The sequence below is a fragment of the Octopus sinensis genome, linkage group LG22, assembly GCF_006345805.1.
Source record: "Octopus sinensis linkage group LG22, ASM634580v1, whole genome shotgun sequence".
NCBI classification, from domain to species: domain Eukaryota; kingdom Metazoa; phylum Mollusca; class Cephalopoda; order Octopoda; family Octopodidae; genus Octopus; species Octopus sinensis.
The window spans coordinates 15,364,075-15,383,943 of NC_043018.1; the positions used below are offsets into that span (position 1 = coordinate 15,364,075).

The 19,869-nt window shown below is 39.1% G+C and overlaps 1 protein-coding gene across 1 annotated transcript in view; it reads left to right on the forward strand.

Annotated features, from left to right (window-relative positions):
- The window catches only part of LOC115223111, a 305,641-nt gene that overhangs the window by 94,242 nt on the left and 191,530 nt on the right, over nucleotides 1-19,869 (forward strand). Inside the window, exons 28-34 of the mRNA XM_036512142.1 lie at nucleotides 61-172; nucleotides 4,338-4,446; nucleotides 6,588-6,742; nucleotides 6,950-7,065; nucleotides 11,131-11,277; nucleotides 14,646-14,820; nucleotides 15,522-15,712. Coding sequence (XP_036368035.1) covers nucleotides 61-172; nucleotides 4,338-4,446; nucleotides 6,588-6,742; nucleotides 6,950-7,065; nucleotides 11,131-11,277; nucleotides 14,646-14,820; nucleotides 15,522-15,712 — 1,005 coding nt within the window. The remainder of the gene's footprint in view (nucleotides 1-60; nucleotides 173-4,337; nucleotides 4,447-6,587; nucleotides 6,743-6,949; nucleotides 7,066-11,130; nucleotides 11,278-14,645; nucleotides 14,821-15,521; nucleotides 15,713-19,869) is intronic.

The following is a 19,869-nucleotide window of genomic DNA, read 5'->3' on the forward strand; positions in this document are numbered from 1 at the left end:
CACCTAAGACAATCAATAGAAATGATTTCTCAGAAATTTATTAAATATTTAATGTTACAGTCAACTTTACCAACTGGAACAAAGATCATCATCCGACCATCGAATACATACATCACTGACTTCATTAATATTTGGATAAAGCCATCAACGGCTGATTTCAATCAAACTGAAGGTGAGTCTCTAATATTTATTTGCATACGAATGAGGACAGTTGCATCAAGAGGTGCCAATCTGTAATTGTAGAGGGAACATGTGGAAGGGGTAGATCCAGGAAGATTTTAGACAAAGTGGTAAGAAAAGATCTACAGACAGGACTCAGAGAAGGGATATCAAGACGCCTGGCAGTTTGCTGTGCTTGAAAAGACACATCAAGCTAAGTAAGGGCCGGTTTCCTTGGTGTATAGGTTCCCCACCTGGACAGGACGCTGGTCCATCACAGGTGAGCTGCAAGATGCAGGAGGAAAGAGTGAGAGAAAGTTGTGGTGAAAGAGTCAGCAGAAGTTTGCCATTACCTTCTGCCAGAGCCGTGTGGAGCTTAGGTGTTTTGCTCATAAACAAACACATCTCCCGGTCTGAGATTTGAACCTGCAATCCCTTGACCGCAAATCTGCTGCTCTAACCATTAGGCCATGTGCCTCCACTGGTCGTCATTGCAAATAGGTTGGCTTGTCCCCAGCAACCCTCTCCAGCTGAGCATCCCTAATCTTGCTGGCTTGTATGTACTGGTGCCATGTTAAAAGTTCTTGTGCCAGTGCTGCATAAAAGCACCAGTACACTCTGTAAAGTGGTTGGTGTTAGGAGGGGCATTCAGCCATAGAAACCACGCCAGAACAGACATGGAACCTGATCAACCTTCCAGCTGGTCAGCTTCTGTCAAACCATTCAACTCATGCCAGCGTGGAAAAGGGATGTTTAAATGATGATGTTCATGAGGAGGAGGACAACAGATTTTTCTTTTTTTGCTTTTATTGTTGTTGCTGTTGTTATTGCTCATCACCAATCCACAGATTTATAATGAAATGTGTTCCAGCCATTGCTATGCTATGGTTAAAGTGCTGTGCTCATTATGTAGTGGGTTCAATTCTTGGGCAGGACAGCATGTTGTGTCCTTTTCAATTCATGTTGCTTCAACCTACTTGGTTGAAATGAACATCAGCCATGTACTGGTGCAACCTTCTCTCCCTCCAACTGTTACATCATAGATGCTCTGCTGGGTGAAGTGTGTTAGGGCTGAGAGGGTCTTTATGTCATGCTACCAAATTATATTTATTTGATAACAAGTGATGGCAGCAACAATAGGAGCATAGAACATTGTGCATTATGTCCTTCCTTTTTTCAAGGTAGTAAGGTGTTAATTGAAAGAGATCTGGCTACTATTTCTAGCAGGGCAAGTTACCATGTAAACATTGCATGTCTCAATCAGTTTGTGGAGCACTAGACATTTATGAGGGAGAGAGAGAGAGAGAGCTCTGGTTCATGAGCTGGAGAAGGAAGCATGGTAGCAGAATGGTAGCAGGGGTGGCTATTAAGTGGTAAAAAAGAAAGAAAAATAAATAAATAGAAAGAGAGATAGAGAGAGAGAGAGAGAGAGAGAGAGAGAGAGAGAGAGAGAGAGAGAGAGAGAGAAAGGAAATTAAGGATTGGCATTAAGGATAAAGTAAGGTATATAAAAATATAGTGTCCAAGAATATAAACTTAGATAAACTTAGATATGTTTTGTTTATGGTCCATTCAAGTAGTGAGTTTTTGTTGGGTGAGTTGTATCCAATTATGGGTAGCTTATCTGGTATTCTTTGAAGGAATCTATCCAAACTCATTTAAAGTTAATGGGATCCTTTTCCTCTTTGATCTCTTTCGGGACAATGTTAAATAGGGCAGGGCCTGTTGAGGAAAAGAAATTATGTTGCAGTGTACATTTATGCTGTGATCTTGAATTGGGCAGGGGACGTATGGCCCGTGGTCCCAGTCTTGGATGAACCTTGAAGCTAATGTACAAAAATAACCAAGGGGATAAATAAATAAATATATAAGGGTAAACAAGGAGAGAGGAGGAGGTAAAGGAAGGTAATATAAAAAATAAATCAAAATAAATAAAATAAAGTAACATGAATGGAATTCAAAGAGAATAGTAAGTACCAGTGGTATTCTTCTAGTCTTTAGGGGTTGGAGAAGAAATCAAGTAGTTAATGCTTGTGTCAGTGGCTGCAGAAATATTTTTAGATATGGGGTTATGGGTGTGTAGGTAGTGGTGAATGGAGAAATTAGTTGAATGTTAAATTAATTAGGAATACTCTCTCTTTTACTCTTTTACTTGTTTCAGTCATTTGACTGCGGCCATGCTGGAGCACCGCCTTTAGTCGAGCAAATCGACCCCGGGACTTATTCTTTCTAAGCCCAGTACTTATTCTATCGGTCTCTTTTGCCAAACTGCTAAGTGACGGGGACGTAAACATACCAGCATCAGTTGTCAAGCAATGCTAGGGGGACAAACACAAACACACAAACATATACACACACATATATATATATATACATATATACGACAGGCTTCTTTCAGTTTCCGTCTACCAAATCCACTCACAAGGCATTGGTCGACCCAGGGCTATAGCAGAAGACACTTGCCCAAGATGCCACGCAGTGGGACTGAACCCGGAACCATGTGGCTGGTTAGCAAGCTACTTACCACACAGCCAGAATTAAATATTAGGGGATTTATTAGGTTATGGTTTAAAAATAAATTTAAAAATTAATATTTATCTTATAAAGTGATGAGGTAAGGTTGATAGAAGAGATATAGAGGGGTGTGTGTTAATGATCATGGAGGTTTGTATGTGGGTGTAATTTGTGGGGAGTGGATTTACATTTAGATTTATAGAAGAACTAGCAGTATCGCCCGGCGTTGCTCGGGTTTGTAAGGGAAATAACTACTTAAGCATTTTTAGAGAGTTATAGCCAAAAAATAGCAAAAAAATGCATTAAAAATGGAAAAAAAATGATGGTAAATTTTTTTTTAAATCGTTGACTCATCGTAGACATTTTTAGAGAGTTACTTCCCTTATATAATAGCGAAAAAAATGCATTAAAATGGAAAAAAATGATGGTAATTTTTTTTTAAATCGTAGACTCATCGTAGATGCGCTAATACCCAGAAGGGCTCGATATGAATCACCGCAAAATGTGGGAGTAGTTAGGAATCTAAATCGTAAGAGACAGACACACAACCTCTCTTTTATATATAAAAAAGATATATAGTAATCAGACAAAAAAGAAATGAAGATAATGTTGTTACAATTATTTCAGGTGGCTGAAGAAACTGTTTCCTCTTTATGCATTGGTTTGTATAGATAATTAATTGCTGAAACAGCTGCCAACCTTTGTCATGAGACCCTGAGATATTCACCTGTATTTCTTCAAGCTCTATTTTACTATATAGATGTCTTGCAAACAACTTGCACATGCAAGTGCTACCAGTCAAAAACTCCGCATACCGGAAGCCAGCAAGTGTATGGGGTCATCAGGAGAGAATGCGCGCCATTTCGAGGCCTACCTCTCACTGATATGAGGCCCCGCCTGCTAGATCGGCTGGTTATCAAATAAAGCTCAATATTCTTCTAGCCATTGCTCATCGCTCATCATCTCTTTTTAACCAAATCCAGTGGCTAGCCTCCTCCACTGTAGTTTGGATATCGGTCGTGGTGGTATTGACTTTACGATGAGTTAGGCCTAATGATAACCATGTAAAATCTTTTTTCTGGCTGTTGCCAGTAGTATGATCTTCAAATATTGGGCCTCGTGGAGGCGATAACAAATGACTGAGACCTTTGGTGATGTGTTGTGCTTGAGAAGACTCATCAAGCCAAGTGAAATTGTAGCCATAGCTGTTGCCAGTGTCCTGTAAATGGCACTCATGAAATCATAGTTGTGACTGATGCCAGGAGCATGATCTTTGAATGTTGGGCCTTACATTTTAAAGGGTTACAGAATTAACACAGGTTATAGGAACATAAACCTTCTTCCAAGAAAAGACAGCTTAATCTGTGCTCTTAATAGAGGTTTAGTCAAATCCTATTTTATGGACTCAACCACGTTCTAAGATAAGTCAAAAGGTAAGCTACTATAAATCGGCACGAACTTTCCAGACAACCCAATATCTATGACTACAGAGTTCAATATGTTCTTATTTAAACTGGTGGAGGTGAAATTGTCTCCTATTTCTTTCTGGTCAAGCAATCACAGTGAAGTCCCCCATTGGCTTATGATAATGATAATGAAATTAATTACACTCATTTTACTAATGGTATCATGCATGACTCACAAGTTATTGCAATTTGTTACAGGCTTATGTGGAACTTTTGATGATGACAAAAATAATGATTTAACACTTGCTGATGGCACTGTTTATAAAAGTAACGAACTGCGACCAGATACATTCTCTCTGACATGGCGGTAAGTGTAAGTTGATGATAATGAGAAGACAGTTGTTTATTATTATCATCATCATTATTATTATTATTATTATTATTATTATTATTATTATTATTATCATTATTATTCTTGTTGTTGTTATTATTATTATTATTATTGTTATTATTATTATTATTATTATTATTATATTATTATTATTATTATTATTATTATTATTATTATCATTATTATCATTATTATTCTTGTTGTTGTTATTATTATTATTATTATTATTGTTATTATTATTATTATTATTATTATTATTATTATCATTATTATTCTTGTTGTTGTTATTATTATTATTATTATTATTATTATTATTCAGTAGTTTTATTTTTATAGCATGCTTTCACTTCACTACCGAGCGCAGCTCTGTGTGCCTTGGGTATGTGCTGTGATTTGTTGTGATGCTCTGATGGTTATTGTATGGAAAGTGTTCTGCGTAGGATGTGTGCAGTGCCTAGTAGTGCAATTTTCTGTATGTTATATGTGTTTGTAAGTCCTGGTGTTTTTGTTATGTATTTGTCTGAATATTTATTATTATTATTATTATTATTATTATTATTATTATTATTATTATTATTATTATTATTTTTATTATTATTATTATTGTGGAGGTGTGTGGCTTTGTGGCTTGGGTGTTGGACTTATGATCAAAAGGTTGTGATTTTGATTTTTGGAGCGGTTGACACGTTGTGTTTTTGAGCAAAACACTTCATGCCATTCAGCTGGCTAAAATGAGTAATCCTGCCATGAACTGGTATCCTGTCCAGGTGGGGAGTGTGCACTGAAACCAGGAAACCGGCCCTCATGAGCCTTGTATGGCTCAAGAAGGAAGTAAACTGAGCAGTGAGCTGGCAGAACTGTTAGCTTGCTGGGCAAATGCTTAGTGGTATTTCATCTGCCGCTACTTTCTATGTTCAAATTCTGCCATGGTCGATTTTTCGTTTCATCCTTCGAGGTCAATGAAATAAGTACCAGCTACACACTGGGGTTGATGTAATTGACTGCCCTACTTTCCCCACAAAATTTTCAAGGCCCTGTGCCTAGAGTAGAAATAATAATTGTTATTAATATTATCATTACTACTACTACTACTACTACTAGCAGAATCCATAGAAATTCTATGGTTATTTTGAAAAAAAATTATGATGGAATTGTATATTTTTCTGAAACATTTGATTCTTGAGATGTGAAAAATCTTCATAGGCAGTATTGAAGTTTCTGCCAGTCTGTCTGTCTGTCTGTCTGTCTGTCTGTTTATCTATCTATCTATCTTTCTGTCTGCCTACCTATCTATTTATCTACCTACCTACCTACCTACCTATTTACCTACCTACTTACCTGCCTGCCTGCCTGCTTGCTTGTTTGCAGTTCTGTTTGCAATTGTTGGGAAAACAATGTCCATGCAACAATGAAAAATTTCATAAAAAACTGCGACATTCAGCAGTTCCTTTTCTTTTTTCTTGAGAACTGTAAAACGAAAGCATTTATTTTTGTTTTGTTTTTGTTTGTACATTAATAAAAAAAATATTTGTGAGTGCCTAGATATACTCTTCTTCCACTTTGGTTGCCCTGTCAGTAGGAAATTCATTGTTGTTGGATAATGCACCATGTTTATGTGTGGATTGTTTGAATGGGACAGAAATGGGAGAGGAATAACCTCAATGAAAGCTTGTTTAAATTGATCGCTATACAAGCATACACAACAGGCTTCTTTCTGTTTCCATCTTCCAAATCCACTCACAAGGCTTTGCTTGACCCAAAGCTAAAGTAGAAGTCACTTGTTTAACCCTTTAGTGTTTAAACTGGCCATATTCGGCCGAAGTTTTCAACCAATTTTATGTTTAAACTGACCAGATCAGGGCTCTCACACCTAACCTACATTGACATTCTAAAAATGAACAATCACGTCATTGAAACCTCAAAGCTATAAGATAATGTATGATTAATTAAAAATAATTTAAGTAAAAAAATATTACATTTAACAGAGTAGTCTGAACACTAAAGGGTTAAGGTACCATGCAGTGGGACTTGTGGATGAGAAGCAAGCCCCTTACCCCACAGCCACATTTGTTTCACTTATTTAACTATATTAATCCACACACCTATCAACATTGCAGAGTTGATCTAAAAGACACAATCTATAATGGCTTCTGCCCAGAAGGAGAGGAAGATTTTGAAATAGATGAAGTACCATTGTATTGCTCTTGTGAATCAGGAAGTAGCACTTGTGACAATAACAGAGACATATTTCTCTGTCCATTTGAAAATGATGGTAAGAGATTATTTTTCTAGTTTCTCATATACATAAATTATTTCCTCTTATCGTATATTTTTATATGTAAGGCCTCTGTCGCTGACCATTTTTCAGGTATGAGCAAGGTTAACGAAAGAGCTATAATACTAGGTTGCTAATCTTTTGGTCGGAAAATATTCTCCAATTACATTAGTGAATAAAAAATAATTTTCCTTATTAACTTAGGTAAAGATATCACAGAAGACCTGAAGCAACGACTCACTTTCCCTGCTAAATGCCTGAAGATGGTTAATCTGAAGCTAGATCCACCATTCACTTACGATGATGCATATGTTCCCAAGGTAAGCAACATGTATATTTTTAATGTGAGTGTGTAACATAAATGTGTGTGTGTGTGTGTGTGTGTGTGTGTGTGTGTGTGTGTGTGTGTGTGTGTGTGTGTGTAATGATCATCATCATTTTATGTCTGCTTCCCTTGCTAGTATGCATAAGTCATGACATGACTGTCCAAGTCATTTCTCATTTTGTGCCACAATTCTCCTGGAATGGAAGCACTCCGTCGGTTACGACGACGAGGGTTCCGGTTGATCCAAATCAACGGAACAGCCTGCTTGTGAAATTAACGTGTAAGTGGCTGAGCACTCCACAGACACGTGTACCCTTAACGCAGTTCTCGGGGATATTCAGTGTGACACAGAGAGTGACAAGGCCGGCCTTTTGAAATACAAGTACAACAGAAACAGGAAGTAAGAGTGAGAGAAAATTGTGGTGAAAGAGTACAGCAGGGATCACCACCATCCCCTGCCGGAGCCTCGTGGAGCTTTAGGTGTTTTCGCTCAATAAACACTCACAACGCCCGGTCTGGGAATCGAAACCGCGAGTCCGCTGCCCTAATCACTGGGCCATTGCGCCTCCACCACAATTCTCCTAGACTGGGACTCATGTCATCTGGTTTGATTTCTGTAGCTGGATGCCTTTCCTGTCTCCATCCACTTTACACAGTGTACTATGAGCATTTTCTCAAGATAGCAGCACCAGACAGATTGATAGGACGAAAGAGACCTCACAACATTAAACTTTCTCCTTTACCATCCTTTTTACAAAGTATTGTGTGCACTTTCTTGTGGAACCAATACTAGGGAAGTTGAATAGTCCTCAGTGTGACAGAGCTAAAGGTAACTCTGAACCTTACTCTTCTTCTATTCGCTTACCTGTCTCTCTTGAAGGTGCATGGCGTGGGGAGAGTGCTTTGCTACACTGAACACTAGCTCCACCAGGAGATGGAGAGCATTGTAAGTTTATAGAGTACCCAATTTACTTAGAGTGTACATTTTGACTCACTTGATTGAAGAAGGGAACAGATGAGAGTGACGATTATTGACTGACCAGAATGGATTGGTGAAAGGAAAAAAAATTTTGTGGAAGAAATGGGATGTGGTGAGCAAGAGCAGATATGCTATTAGAAGTGACCCAACTGAGAGAGTTTAGTTGGTACTAAATAAAGGATGAAATTAGAGAAAATTAGGTACTTGTAGCGGCACAAGCAACCAGTGCCATATTGGATGAGATCTCACGGCACCCATTGCCATCTCTGAGACTGGAGTGAGACCTCACCTGCATCCATTTGCCATGCGTGAGATCACAACGAGGCTCACAACGGAAACTATACAAACGGGAAACCGATTCAGACCAGCCTTTTCTTCGGCACCACAACACAGCAGCACTAGCTGAACAACACCACTGGCTGTGGCTTTCTGCCTGTCTATCCCCAGAGGCAATGTGCCCACACTATCGGAGCTTAAGATGGTAGCTGAGAGCAGCAAATTTCATTTTTCTTGTAAATAAACCAGTTGTAAATAGCAGTTGTACTTGGTCTTTCTCTTTGCCTGCTGGAAGCCTGAACTACATAAAGAACAAAGAGAATGATGGAAGGAGACGATATTCTTCCAATATCGTAAACCTTGCCTTCCATTATTAAATACTAATGGTTGAATGTACAATCTGCCTGTCATTCTGAGGGAGAAGACCTTTGTTGTCAGCAGACGTAATAACTTCTCTAACCCAGTGTTACCTTGGCAGCTATACTTTTGGAGCAACCACCTCCACTGTTAATAATCATTTTACTGTAGGCACGAGGCCCTGAAATTTGTGGGGAGGGGACAAGTCAATAACATCAGTCCCAGGACTTGACTGGCACTTATTTCATCATATATACAGGTATTTAATTATGCAATGGTTTACCTGTATGATGGGATCTAGTTGTATTTCTTCAGGTGATATTCAATTGCTGTCCCCATTAGATAAAAAAAACCCCTTTAACTTCAATGTTAACACATCCATCTCTGTTGGAAGTATATCATAATACTACCAGCTATTTCATAACTCTGTTATGTTCCTGATGGAATATACTTTATGTAATGTGACTTCGTGTGTACCGTTGGCGATTTTTTTTTCCTCTGTCTTCCCTTCTCTGGATCTTTCCTTCTCCTATGTTTCCGACGAAGAGCTCCACTCAAAACGTTAAACCCTCCTTCTTTCCTGTGCATCCAATAATACTATATTTGTTCCACGTCCTCGCGTTGCTGTGTTTTTTTGTGCTTTCTTGTTTGGATTAACTATCATCATCATCATCATCATATATATATATATATATATCAACATCAATGGAAATTGTAGCTGAGATACCAGTGCCGGTGGCATGTAAGAGAACCGTCCGAACGTGGTCGTTGCCAGTGCCGCCCCGACTGGCCTCCGTGCCGGTGGCACATAAAAAGCACCATCTGATTGTGGCCGTTGCCAGCCTCGTCTGGCCTCTGTGCTGGTGGCACGTAAAAAGCACCATCCGATCGTGGCCGTTTGCCAGCCTCGTCTGGCACCTGTGCAGGTGGCACATAAAAAGCACCCACTACACTCTCGGAGTGGTTGGCGTTAGGAAGGGCATCCAGCTGTAGAAACACTGCCAGATCCGACTGGGCCTGGCGCTGCCTCCTGGCTTCCCAGACCCCAGTTGAACCGTCCAACCCATGCTAGCATGGAAAACGGATGTTAAACGGTGATGATGATGATGATGATGATATATATATATTTAAGGTATATTCCATCAAGAACATAACAGAGTACAAAACAGAGCTTACTCACCCTTAGAATTATGCATATATATATAAGGGTGGGTAGGAGTAGCTGAAGAGAAGATAAAGATGATGGTGACAAGGTATCAGTGTGCTTCAGCTGAAGTTACATAACGGTGGCTTATAGTGGGTAAGGCAACACTGACAGTGGTGATCATGAATGAGAGAGTGAAGAATGTATTAGAAATCATAGCACCTTTGAGATCTGTTGAAGATGGGGTGTGGCAGTCCAAAGATGTAGTTCAGGTGGGAGGGCAAGATAACTGAAAGCACAGAAAAAGGGATGACCAGCATAAAGTAGTGTGGAGAGGGATAATAATGGGAATGAGAGATGAAGTTTCAAAGGAAGTAGTTCTGGAGGGAAAAGTGGGTAACTGGTAGTGCAAAAAGGATTGGAATGAAATATGTGTTGATTTTGTTCACGTGCAATTACAGCAGCTAAGTACCGTCATAGTTAGAAGAGTGACAGAGGGTTGGGTGTGAAGAGGACGAGATGTGTGGGAGAGCTTGATCGGAGCAGATTGGGTACAGGAGCAGGACCCAGCATGTACAGGTATGAACATATGAAGGCGGCGAGCTGGCAGAAATGTTAGCATGCCGGGCGAAATGCATAGTGGTATTTCGTCTGCGTTACGTTGTGAGTTCAAATTCCGCCGAAGTCGACTTTGCCTTTCATCCTTTCGGGGTCGATAAATTAAGTACCAGTTACGCACTGGGGTTGATGTAATCGACTTAATACCTATGTCTGTCTTTGTTTGTCCCCTCTGTGTTTAGCCCCTTGTGGGTAATAAAGAAATAGGTATGAACATAATGCTTTTGGGATCTCACTTTTTCTGTGATAGACAATCTCCTCACACACAGTGAATTTCTGATCTTCTCTGTCCTTTGTCATTTTTGTAAGGCTCAACATCTTGAGACCAGCCTTCACTACTTCATCCCATATCTTCTGGGGTCTCTATCTTCCACAAGTTCCATTCACTTTAAGGAACCAGTGCTTCTTTATACAGCTGTCCTCATGTCTCTTTATCAACAGTTTGATGTGAAAGGACTAAGTGATACAAAAGATATCTTGAAGAAAATGGAAAGATTGGTAACAGGAATGGCTCCAAGCCTTAGATTATTTCCTTAAGAAGTGTCATCCAACCCATGACAGCATAAAAAAGAAACAGACAAAAAAAATGATGGTGATGATGCAGTTGTGTGAACATTTGTGTTTAACCAATTAATTTTCTGGCAAATCTCAAATTTGTTTATTGTTAATGTGATTTCTCATTTTAGATATATGGTTGGCCAACAAATAGTGGAAAAACGTTCAATGATGTTGACTACACATGCAGACGCCCATATAAAGTAATTCAAAGCTGCAAGTCTTTCAAAGGTGTTTACTATGAATTTGGTATAAAATCCTGTATTGAGGACATTCAGGTAAGTTTGAATCTAATGCAAAGATGTAGAACGGAGAAATGTGTCTCTATTACTAGCCTGGGTAATCCTGGTTTAGATTATATGTATCTTTTTTTAGTTTGTTGTTGTTGTGTTGTAGTGGCTCAGATGGTTTTGTTTTCAAAGACAGTGAGTTACAATATTGTTTCTTTGATGGTTATGGTGGTGGTTGGTGGTGATAGTGTTGGGGTGGGGGCGGCAGTGGCTACTTGTCTTCCAAGTGTGTTATTGATGAAGAATGAACACATTGCAACGTTACATTTGTTTTTTCTTTTGTGATTTCTAGGTGCAAAATTCCATCAGGGTTTGTCTTTGCATTTCATTCCATCAAAATTGAAAAAAAATAAAAATAAAATCGATGATTCAAGTACAATAATCAGTAATATACTGGGGGAATTTTAGTTCTGTTTTCGGATTTTGACTTATTCTGATATATTTTCGACAATGTAAATCAGTTTTTGGAACATTGTATGCCTGAAAGTAACTGAAGGCATTCTCTGAGACAAGCGTGTTGTGGTTCAGGCTTATGCCACTAGAAGCCACTTGATACATCAGTCAGGAATCAGTTTGCCAACCAGTGTTGTCCAGTGGGATCCTACTACCATGTGTGTCTTTGTTTTGCAGTGCTTTGCCCCTGATCATTGATTTTGTGATGGCTGAAACAAAGGAACTGTGTGCTTCCATGAAATTCTGTTTTCTCCTGGGGAAAACAGCAGCCAAAAACAGTCGTCATGCTTCTAAGGATGCTTCCATGAACAAAACACAAGTTTATGAGTGGTTTCCATGCTTTAGGAATGGTTACTTGTTGCTTGAAAACCAACCTCATTCAAATTGACCATGGACCTCCTGAACGAATGAAAACATCATGAAAATTCATGAACTGCCCTTTGAGGACCATCACTAAACAATTGATGAATTTGTTGACATGACTGATGTGTCCTGGAGCTCCTGCCAACAAATTTTGAGTGGGGAATTCTAAACGAAAATGTTGCAGCAAAATTTGTGCCTCACTTGCTCACAGATCAAAAGCAGTCATGGCTGAATGCATGTCATGAACTGAAAGAATAGTTAAAAGTTGACCCACACCTTTTTTTGAAGGTCATCACTGGTGACAAAAGCAGGTGTAATGGAATTCCCAGATGTAGAAGAGGTGAAGAAAGAAATTATGGAAGCATTATAAGGCATCATTTTGCAAGAGTTCCAGCACTGCTTCAAACTGTGCACACCTGGAACAATGCATTGCTTCAAATGGAGAATACTTTGAAGGCAATGGAAAACTATGTGAATAAAAAATATTGCAAAATTCTGCTTTCTTTTGAATACCCCTTGTAGTCCATATTTCAGCGATTTTGTGGTCAATTGGCAGAAGCGTTAGAACTGTGGACAAAATACTTTTCAAGAGTTTTGTAGTTCTTTATATTCTGAGCTCAAATCCTTCAGCAGTTAGTTTTACTTTCATTCTTATGGGTTCAATAAAATATAGCACCAGTCACATGCATATTGTCATAATTGTAGATACCAATATAACTAGAAAGTTTTGTGGTAATTCTATTCATTGTTTACTGTTTTAGTAGCCAGGCAGATTTTGTGGTGGAATAATTGCCCGTCCCTAGTTCACATGATGGTATCTTGAAATAAGACTATTGGAAGGCAACAAGAAACTCTTTGGCTTATTCTTTTACTCTTTTATTTGTTTCAGTCAGCTGACTGCAGCCATGTTGGAGTACTGCCTTCAATGGTCTTTTAGTCAAAGGAATTGACCAGGACTTATTCTTTGTAAGCCTAGTACAAATCCTGTCATGTCCTTCTTTAGTGATAGACTTAACCTGGTACCATGAGTACCTTTAGAAGAGCCAACTTTGTTGCTAGCCCCCAACCAAGTTTTTAGTTTGAGGCTACCTCTCCAAAGGTTCTTATTTCAAATCAAGAGATCGCAAATTATTAAGAACAGTCACATGGTTTGCATAATTTGTTGATTGCTACTTATATAAGACTAGCTTAAAAGTTACACTCTGTGCAAACTTTTAAGCTAGCTCCTGTGATGGGCTAATTGGGCCTACAGCCATAAACTAAAGGAAGCAATAATAAAGCATTTATTGGTACCCAATCAATATGATATTACTTTAAATTTAGTTCAAATGAAAAACTTGTAAGTTCACAAATTTTGGGGGCTTTTTTTTTAAATTCGAATTTTCAAGTGTTAGCATGTAACAAATCCCCATCCAGACTTGTTCCCAATGCTTGATGTTCAAGAACCAAATGAAGGGCAGATTTTCGATCCCGGGACCATCCTGATTCCAAAAAGATATAATATGTCTATTTAGAACAAATGAACAGACAGAATTTCACATTTATTATTATAGATAAAGTTTGGATTTTGAAATCTTACTTAAGGAGAAGGAAGATATTCCTAATATCGTCTGAGACTGGTAAGAAATAAACAGTAGAGTTCTGACTGGAATGCTTGCAACAAAGTGAACTTCATTAAAAGCAGCTACAGATGGAGCTGTGGTGTTAAACCATGCAATTAGGTCTATCTTCCAACAACAATATGTCCAACTGACAAGATTCTGCACAGTTTTCTCTGAAATTTCACCTGCAATGAGAGAAAGAAGCCAAAGCTAAAGTATTAGGTACCTGTTAGATAAACCCCTAAATGGAGTCTCCAACCTTAGTCACTTGGCTTGCAATAAACAGCTGCCTAATCCCTCTCAAATCACATATTACCACCTTAGAAAAAACAATACCTTGGATAATATGATTTTGATCAGAATCGAAATCGATCAATGGAAATTGCAGATGTGTTACCAGTGCCGGTAGCATGTAAGAGAACTTTCCGTTTCGCGACCGTTGCCAGCACCGCCCCGTTTCGTGTCCGTTGCCAGCCTCGCCTGGCCCTCGTGCCGGTGGCACATAAAAAGCACCATCCGTTCGTGGCCGTTTGCCAGCTCTGTCTGGCACCAGTGCGGGTGGCACGTAAAAAGCACCCACTACACTCACAGAGTGGTTGGCGTTAGGAAGGGCATCCAGCCGTAGAAACACTGCCAGATTTGACTGGGCCTGATGAAGCCTTCTGGCTTCACAGACCCCAGTAGAACCGTCCAACCCATGCTAGCATGGAAAACGGACGCTAAACGATGATGATGATGATGATGATGTGGCACTTGTCTAGAAACAGACAACTGGTTATAATTGGAATGCTTTCCACTGTAGGTATGATTGTTTAAAGCAGACTCAGGGCTAAACAACAACAATTCTTATAACAGATACAGAAAATGCAATCTTTAGCACTTAATACTGTGGATCAGTATAGTTATAGCTTCAGTTTTTTTCTTATTTTATTTTTACAGATGACTGATGATACAAGGTGGGAACATATTGTAAGTGAAAGCATTAAGGAACAATGTGAACTAGTCGTTCAGAGCAATATAAGTTTGTGGACTAAAGATGGTCAACTCCCATTAGATGTTACACAACATTTTTGTCCTACTGTCCGATGTCAAAGCCATGGTACCTGCGTAAATGGTAAGCTCTTGTACAATTAATCCTTGCCAAATAAATAAATAAATAAATAAATAACCTTAACAAGTGACAGTGAAGTGGGGTGGGAGCCCAACAAGCAGCAAATGTATGTATGACTAGCTGTTTGGTTGAGGGGTTTACTTCACAAGCATGTGATTTTGGGGGTTCAATTAAAGGGACTCTTAAGGCAAAAGTTCCTATTATTGCCTCACATTGAAAAATATGTAAGTCGAAATTATTGTGTTAAGCCTATATTTGTCATTTAAGGTCTGTTTTCCATACTGGAATGAGTCGTATGATTTGACAGGATCCGACAAGCTACCGTACAGTATCAGGCCCCAGGTATATCTGTGTGTGTATGTCTATTTGCCTTTATTTCTGTGTATATCCTGAAGCAATTTATAAGGATGTAAGAAAACCAAAGAAATATTATGGTCTATGGACAAGAACCTTTGTTTAGATGTTAGAAGCTTTTTTGTCACTGTTGCTTACAGAAATGCTATGAAGCAGAGACTGGTCAGTGAGCTATTGATCACAAATTGAGATATAAAATAAATAAATAATTGTTGTCAGATTTCAAACCCCATATCCATATCAAAGGCCAGCTGTTATTGCTGTTGTTGTTGTTGTTGTTGTTATTATTATTATTATTATTATTATTATTATTATTATTATTATTATTATCATTATTATTATTATTACAGGAACCTGTATATGTAGTGAAGGGTATGCTGGAGTTGACTGTTCAGAAAATATAAAAAAACCTCCAGAGTTGATGTTAATAGAATCTGATGGATTCTGTGATGAACAATTAATGGCATGTGATTCTCTCATTGTGTATGGAAAAAATGTCCCCAGCAACCAAAATTTAACATGTGTTTTCAAAATTCATAAAGTAAGTTTTTAATATTGCTTTTTAGTTTGCTAATTAAGGGATCATATATATATTATGAATTTGTATCTTCATACAAAAGTTGCTCATTATACAAGAGGCAGCACAGAAGTCAACAACACTCTTTATCCTGATGATGATGATGATGATGATGATGTTAAGAAATGTCCATATAAAATGAATTTAGGAAAATTATTGTTTCAAACAAACTGCAAGGGGCTGATATGAAAATATGAAAACCCATAAAAGAAAAGATTAAATTGGAATACAGTCATATTTGCAGTAATGCATATCTAAAAGAAAAGCTATTCCCCATCTCTAAATATATCATTGTCATCATCATTTAACGTTCCTTTTTCTGTGCTGGCATGGGTTGGATGATTTGACATGGAAAGACAAGCCAGAAAGCTGCACTGAGTTCCAATGTCTACTTTGGCATGGCTTCTACAGTTACATACCCTTCCTAATGCCAACTACTTCACAAATTGTACAGGGCACTTTTTGTGATGTGTATATACAAGAGTGCAAGCCCAAAGGTTAAGGTGTTGCACACATGATCCCAAGATCATGGTTTCAGTTCCTGGTCTGAGCATCATGCTGTGTTCTTGAGCAAAACCTTCATCTCACATTGCTCTGTGTTCATTTCAACATTTGGACGTTTCGTACTTCATACATCTGAACAGGCAATGTTAATTTTATAGAGGGACTGAGCAAATGTACCACACAGACATCATCATCATCATTGTTCGACCATGGTTGAGACAATGGAATTTACCATGCTACGCCAGACTTCACGGTCCATCATGGCATTACGGAGGTCCTGTTGCTGGATGCCTGTATCCCTGGAGACTACATCAGGGTAGGAGAGTGTGCGCCCTCTGGTATTGCGAGTAGATGGCTTCCAGAGGAGAAGAGTAGAAATTACTTCTTTTTCAGCTCTACAACAATGTCCAGCAAACTGGACTCTCCTACCTTTCACAAGAGATGACATAGGTGGTAGTTTCCCATATATTTGCATTTTAGTTGGATGGCACTTCCACGAGAGATTTTGAGCTCTCATAAGGAGGCGAGTGTAGGTTCCATCCAACTGCCTCTCAAGCTTCTTTGATAACGTCCAGGTTTCTGAGCCATATAGTAGAATTGGTTCGACTGTGGCTTTGAATATTTCAAGTTTGAAGTCTCTACTTAGATTTGATGACCAGATCTTATGCATGTCATTACAGGCTGACCAGGCCATACCCTTTCTATAAACAAATCATCTGTGCAAGTTGTTCTCCATGGAATTTCAGAACCCTCTTCTAATTGATTTTACCACATAATATAAGTCTTGAGAAGATACAATATTTGCCTGGAAATTTTCTTTATGTCTCTCTTCACTGGTTGTGAAACCTATGTGAAACCCCAAGGCTGAGGTTGTAACATAATACAAACCAAGTTAGTTATTGTGTTGTCTGAGCATTTTAACTTTTTCTTTGTTTTTCTTTTAGCAACTTAGTGACAAGGTAAGATTTTTTATGCAGATGTAGGCATATTTCTAACGAGTAGTTGCATATTGTAGTAGTGCATTGTAATATATAATAATAATAATCAAAACTACTATTTAATGACCTTCTTTCTTACCAAGGCTGGGAGATCAAGAGAGGAGCAAGGAAATCAGGGTGTTCATGCCTTTACCAAAGGCCTTAACAACCTAATATGCAGTGGAGAAGTGAAACTGATATCTCCAACATGAAATCAAATCTGAGACTAAGCCTTAGTTGGTTGAAAACTTACTGCCTTTCTCTTTAATTTCACAGATAAAAGAAATAAAACTAATAACAACAACAATAATAATAATAATTAAAAAATGATGATAATGCCTAATTGGATCCATGGACATTTCTTAGAAAATATAACACTGTGTAACGTGACTTTTGTCATTGTGTAACAACTGTTATTCCCTATTTGCTGACCCCTAGAAAGTATGAAAAATGGCTAATATTTCCTTTGAACTTTGTTTTTGTTACATTTATTCAAACCCCAAAGAATTCCTCTCAACACATGGCTCTGGAGCTCCCCAACTACTTGTGCTCTTGATCAGAGATGCACTAAGGGACATGCTCAAGTGGTCATGGTCAGGTAAATGACAAATCTGAGAATATTTGCTATATTCGCTATAGCAACCTTTCTGCTTCAGTAACTCTGCACTGAATCTGTCTGAAATGTAATGGAAAATAGCTCAGATTCAAAACATTGATGTCCACGTCTCAAAAGCAAAGTTTGAAGGAAATAATTGTCATTTCTTTGATTTCTAGAGTGAATCAAATAGGAAATAACACTCACTGACCAAAAACAAAAGTGAAAAATACAAATATTGTTGCACAGTGTAATTTACTCATCTCTATCCTAAAACCACTCTAAAGAGAATGAATATTAACAGTCACCCAGAATGGACAATAAAATGTTGCCTCTTTTATGATGACATCTCGCAATGTCATCACAATCAACATTTACCATTCTCTTCAACAAAGTCATTGCTGCCTGGGCTACAACCAGTGACAAATATCAACACCACCACTGCCACTACCACCACCACTACTACTACCACCACCACCACCACCACCACCACCACCACCAAGACCACCACTACTACCACTGCCACCAGCACTACAACCACCACCACCACCACCACTGCTACCACCACCACCACCACCACCACCACCACCACCACTGCTACTACCACCACCACTGCCACTACCACCACTACTTCCATCACCTCTGCAACCATCACTACTACCATCACCAACTCTACTGCCACCATAACCACCACCACCTTCTCTACCAATACCATCACTACAACCACCACCACAACCACTACCACCACTACAACCACCTCTACAGCCACCACTATTACCACAACCACAACCACTACCACCACTACAACCGCCTCTACAGCCACCACTATTACCACCACCACAACCACTACCACCACTACAACCACCTCTACAGCCACCACTATTACCACCACCACAACCACTACCACCACTACAACCGCCTCTACAGCCACCACTATTACCACCACCACCACCACCACCACCACCACCACCACCACCACCACTGCTACTACCACCACCACTGCCACTACCACCACTACTTCCATCACCTCTGCAACCATCACTACTACCATCACCAACTCTACTGCCACCATAACCACCACCACCTTCTCTACCAATACCATCACTACAACCACCACCACAACCACTACCACCACTACAACCACCTCTACAGCCACCACTATTACCACACCACAACCACTACCACCACTACAACCGCCTCTACAGCCACCACTATTACCACCACCACCACTGCTACTACCACCACCACCACCACAACCACTACCACCACTACAACCACCTCTACAGCCACCACTATTACCACAACCACTACCACCACTACAACCACCTCTACAGCCACCACTATTACCACAACCACTACCACCACTACAACCGCCTCTACAGCTACCACTATTACCACAACCACTACCACCACTACAACCGCCTCTACAGCTACCACTATTACCACAACCACAACCACTACCACAACCATCATTTCTATGGCCATCAACATTGCCAGATACATTTGTTGTTTTCTCTTTTGGGTGATTTTTAACTGTCCATTCTCTTTATTTCTCTCTCTTGCTTTCATTTTCTCTTCTATATTTCACACTCTTTCTCTTTCTTTTCTTCTCTCTCTTTCTAATGATATCGATATCTCCTTAATGTAATCATTCCTTTCATATTTTCTTCTCTCTTTCTTTCTCTTTCGGTCTTTCTCTCACTCTTTCAATCTACATATCTTTGTGCAGTAATCCCCCACCATATTGCAGTTCACCTATCACAGTTCAACTATCATTGTTTATTATTTAAGCTTATGTTGATTCTTCTGTGGTGTTCTTTTACATTTATAATAAAATAAGTCTATACAAATTATAAAAATAATAAAAAAGAATATACAGTACAGCGCTATGTCTACTTCACCCGCATTGAGACCCCCTTCGGTCATGAACGACCATGGGATTGCACCTAGAAAGTTACCCTCCCAGGCACAAGTCTGAGCAAGGTTGTTTATGGAAGACCAGCAGTCACTCCGCACACCGGCCTCCCCTTTCCACATCACCGATG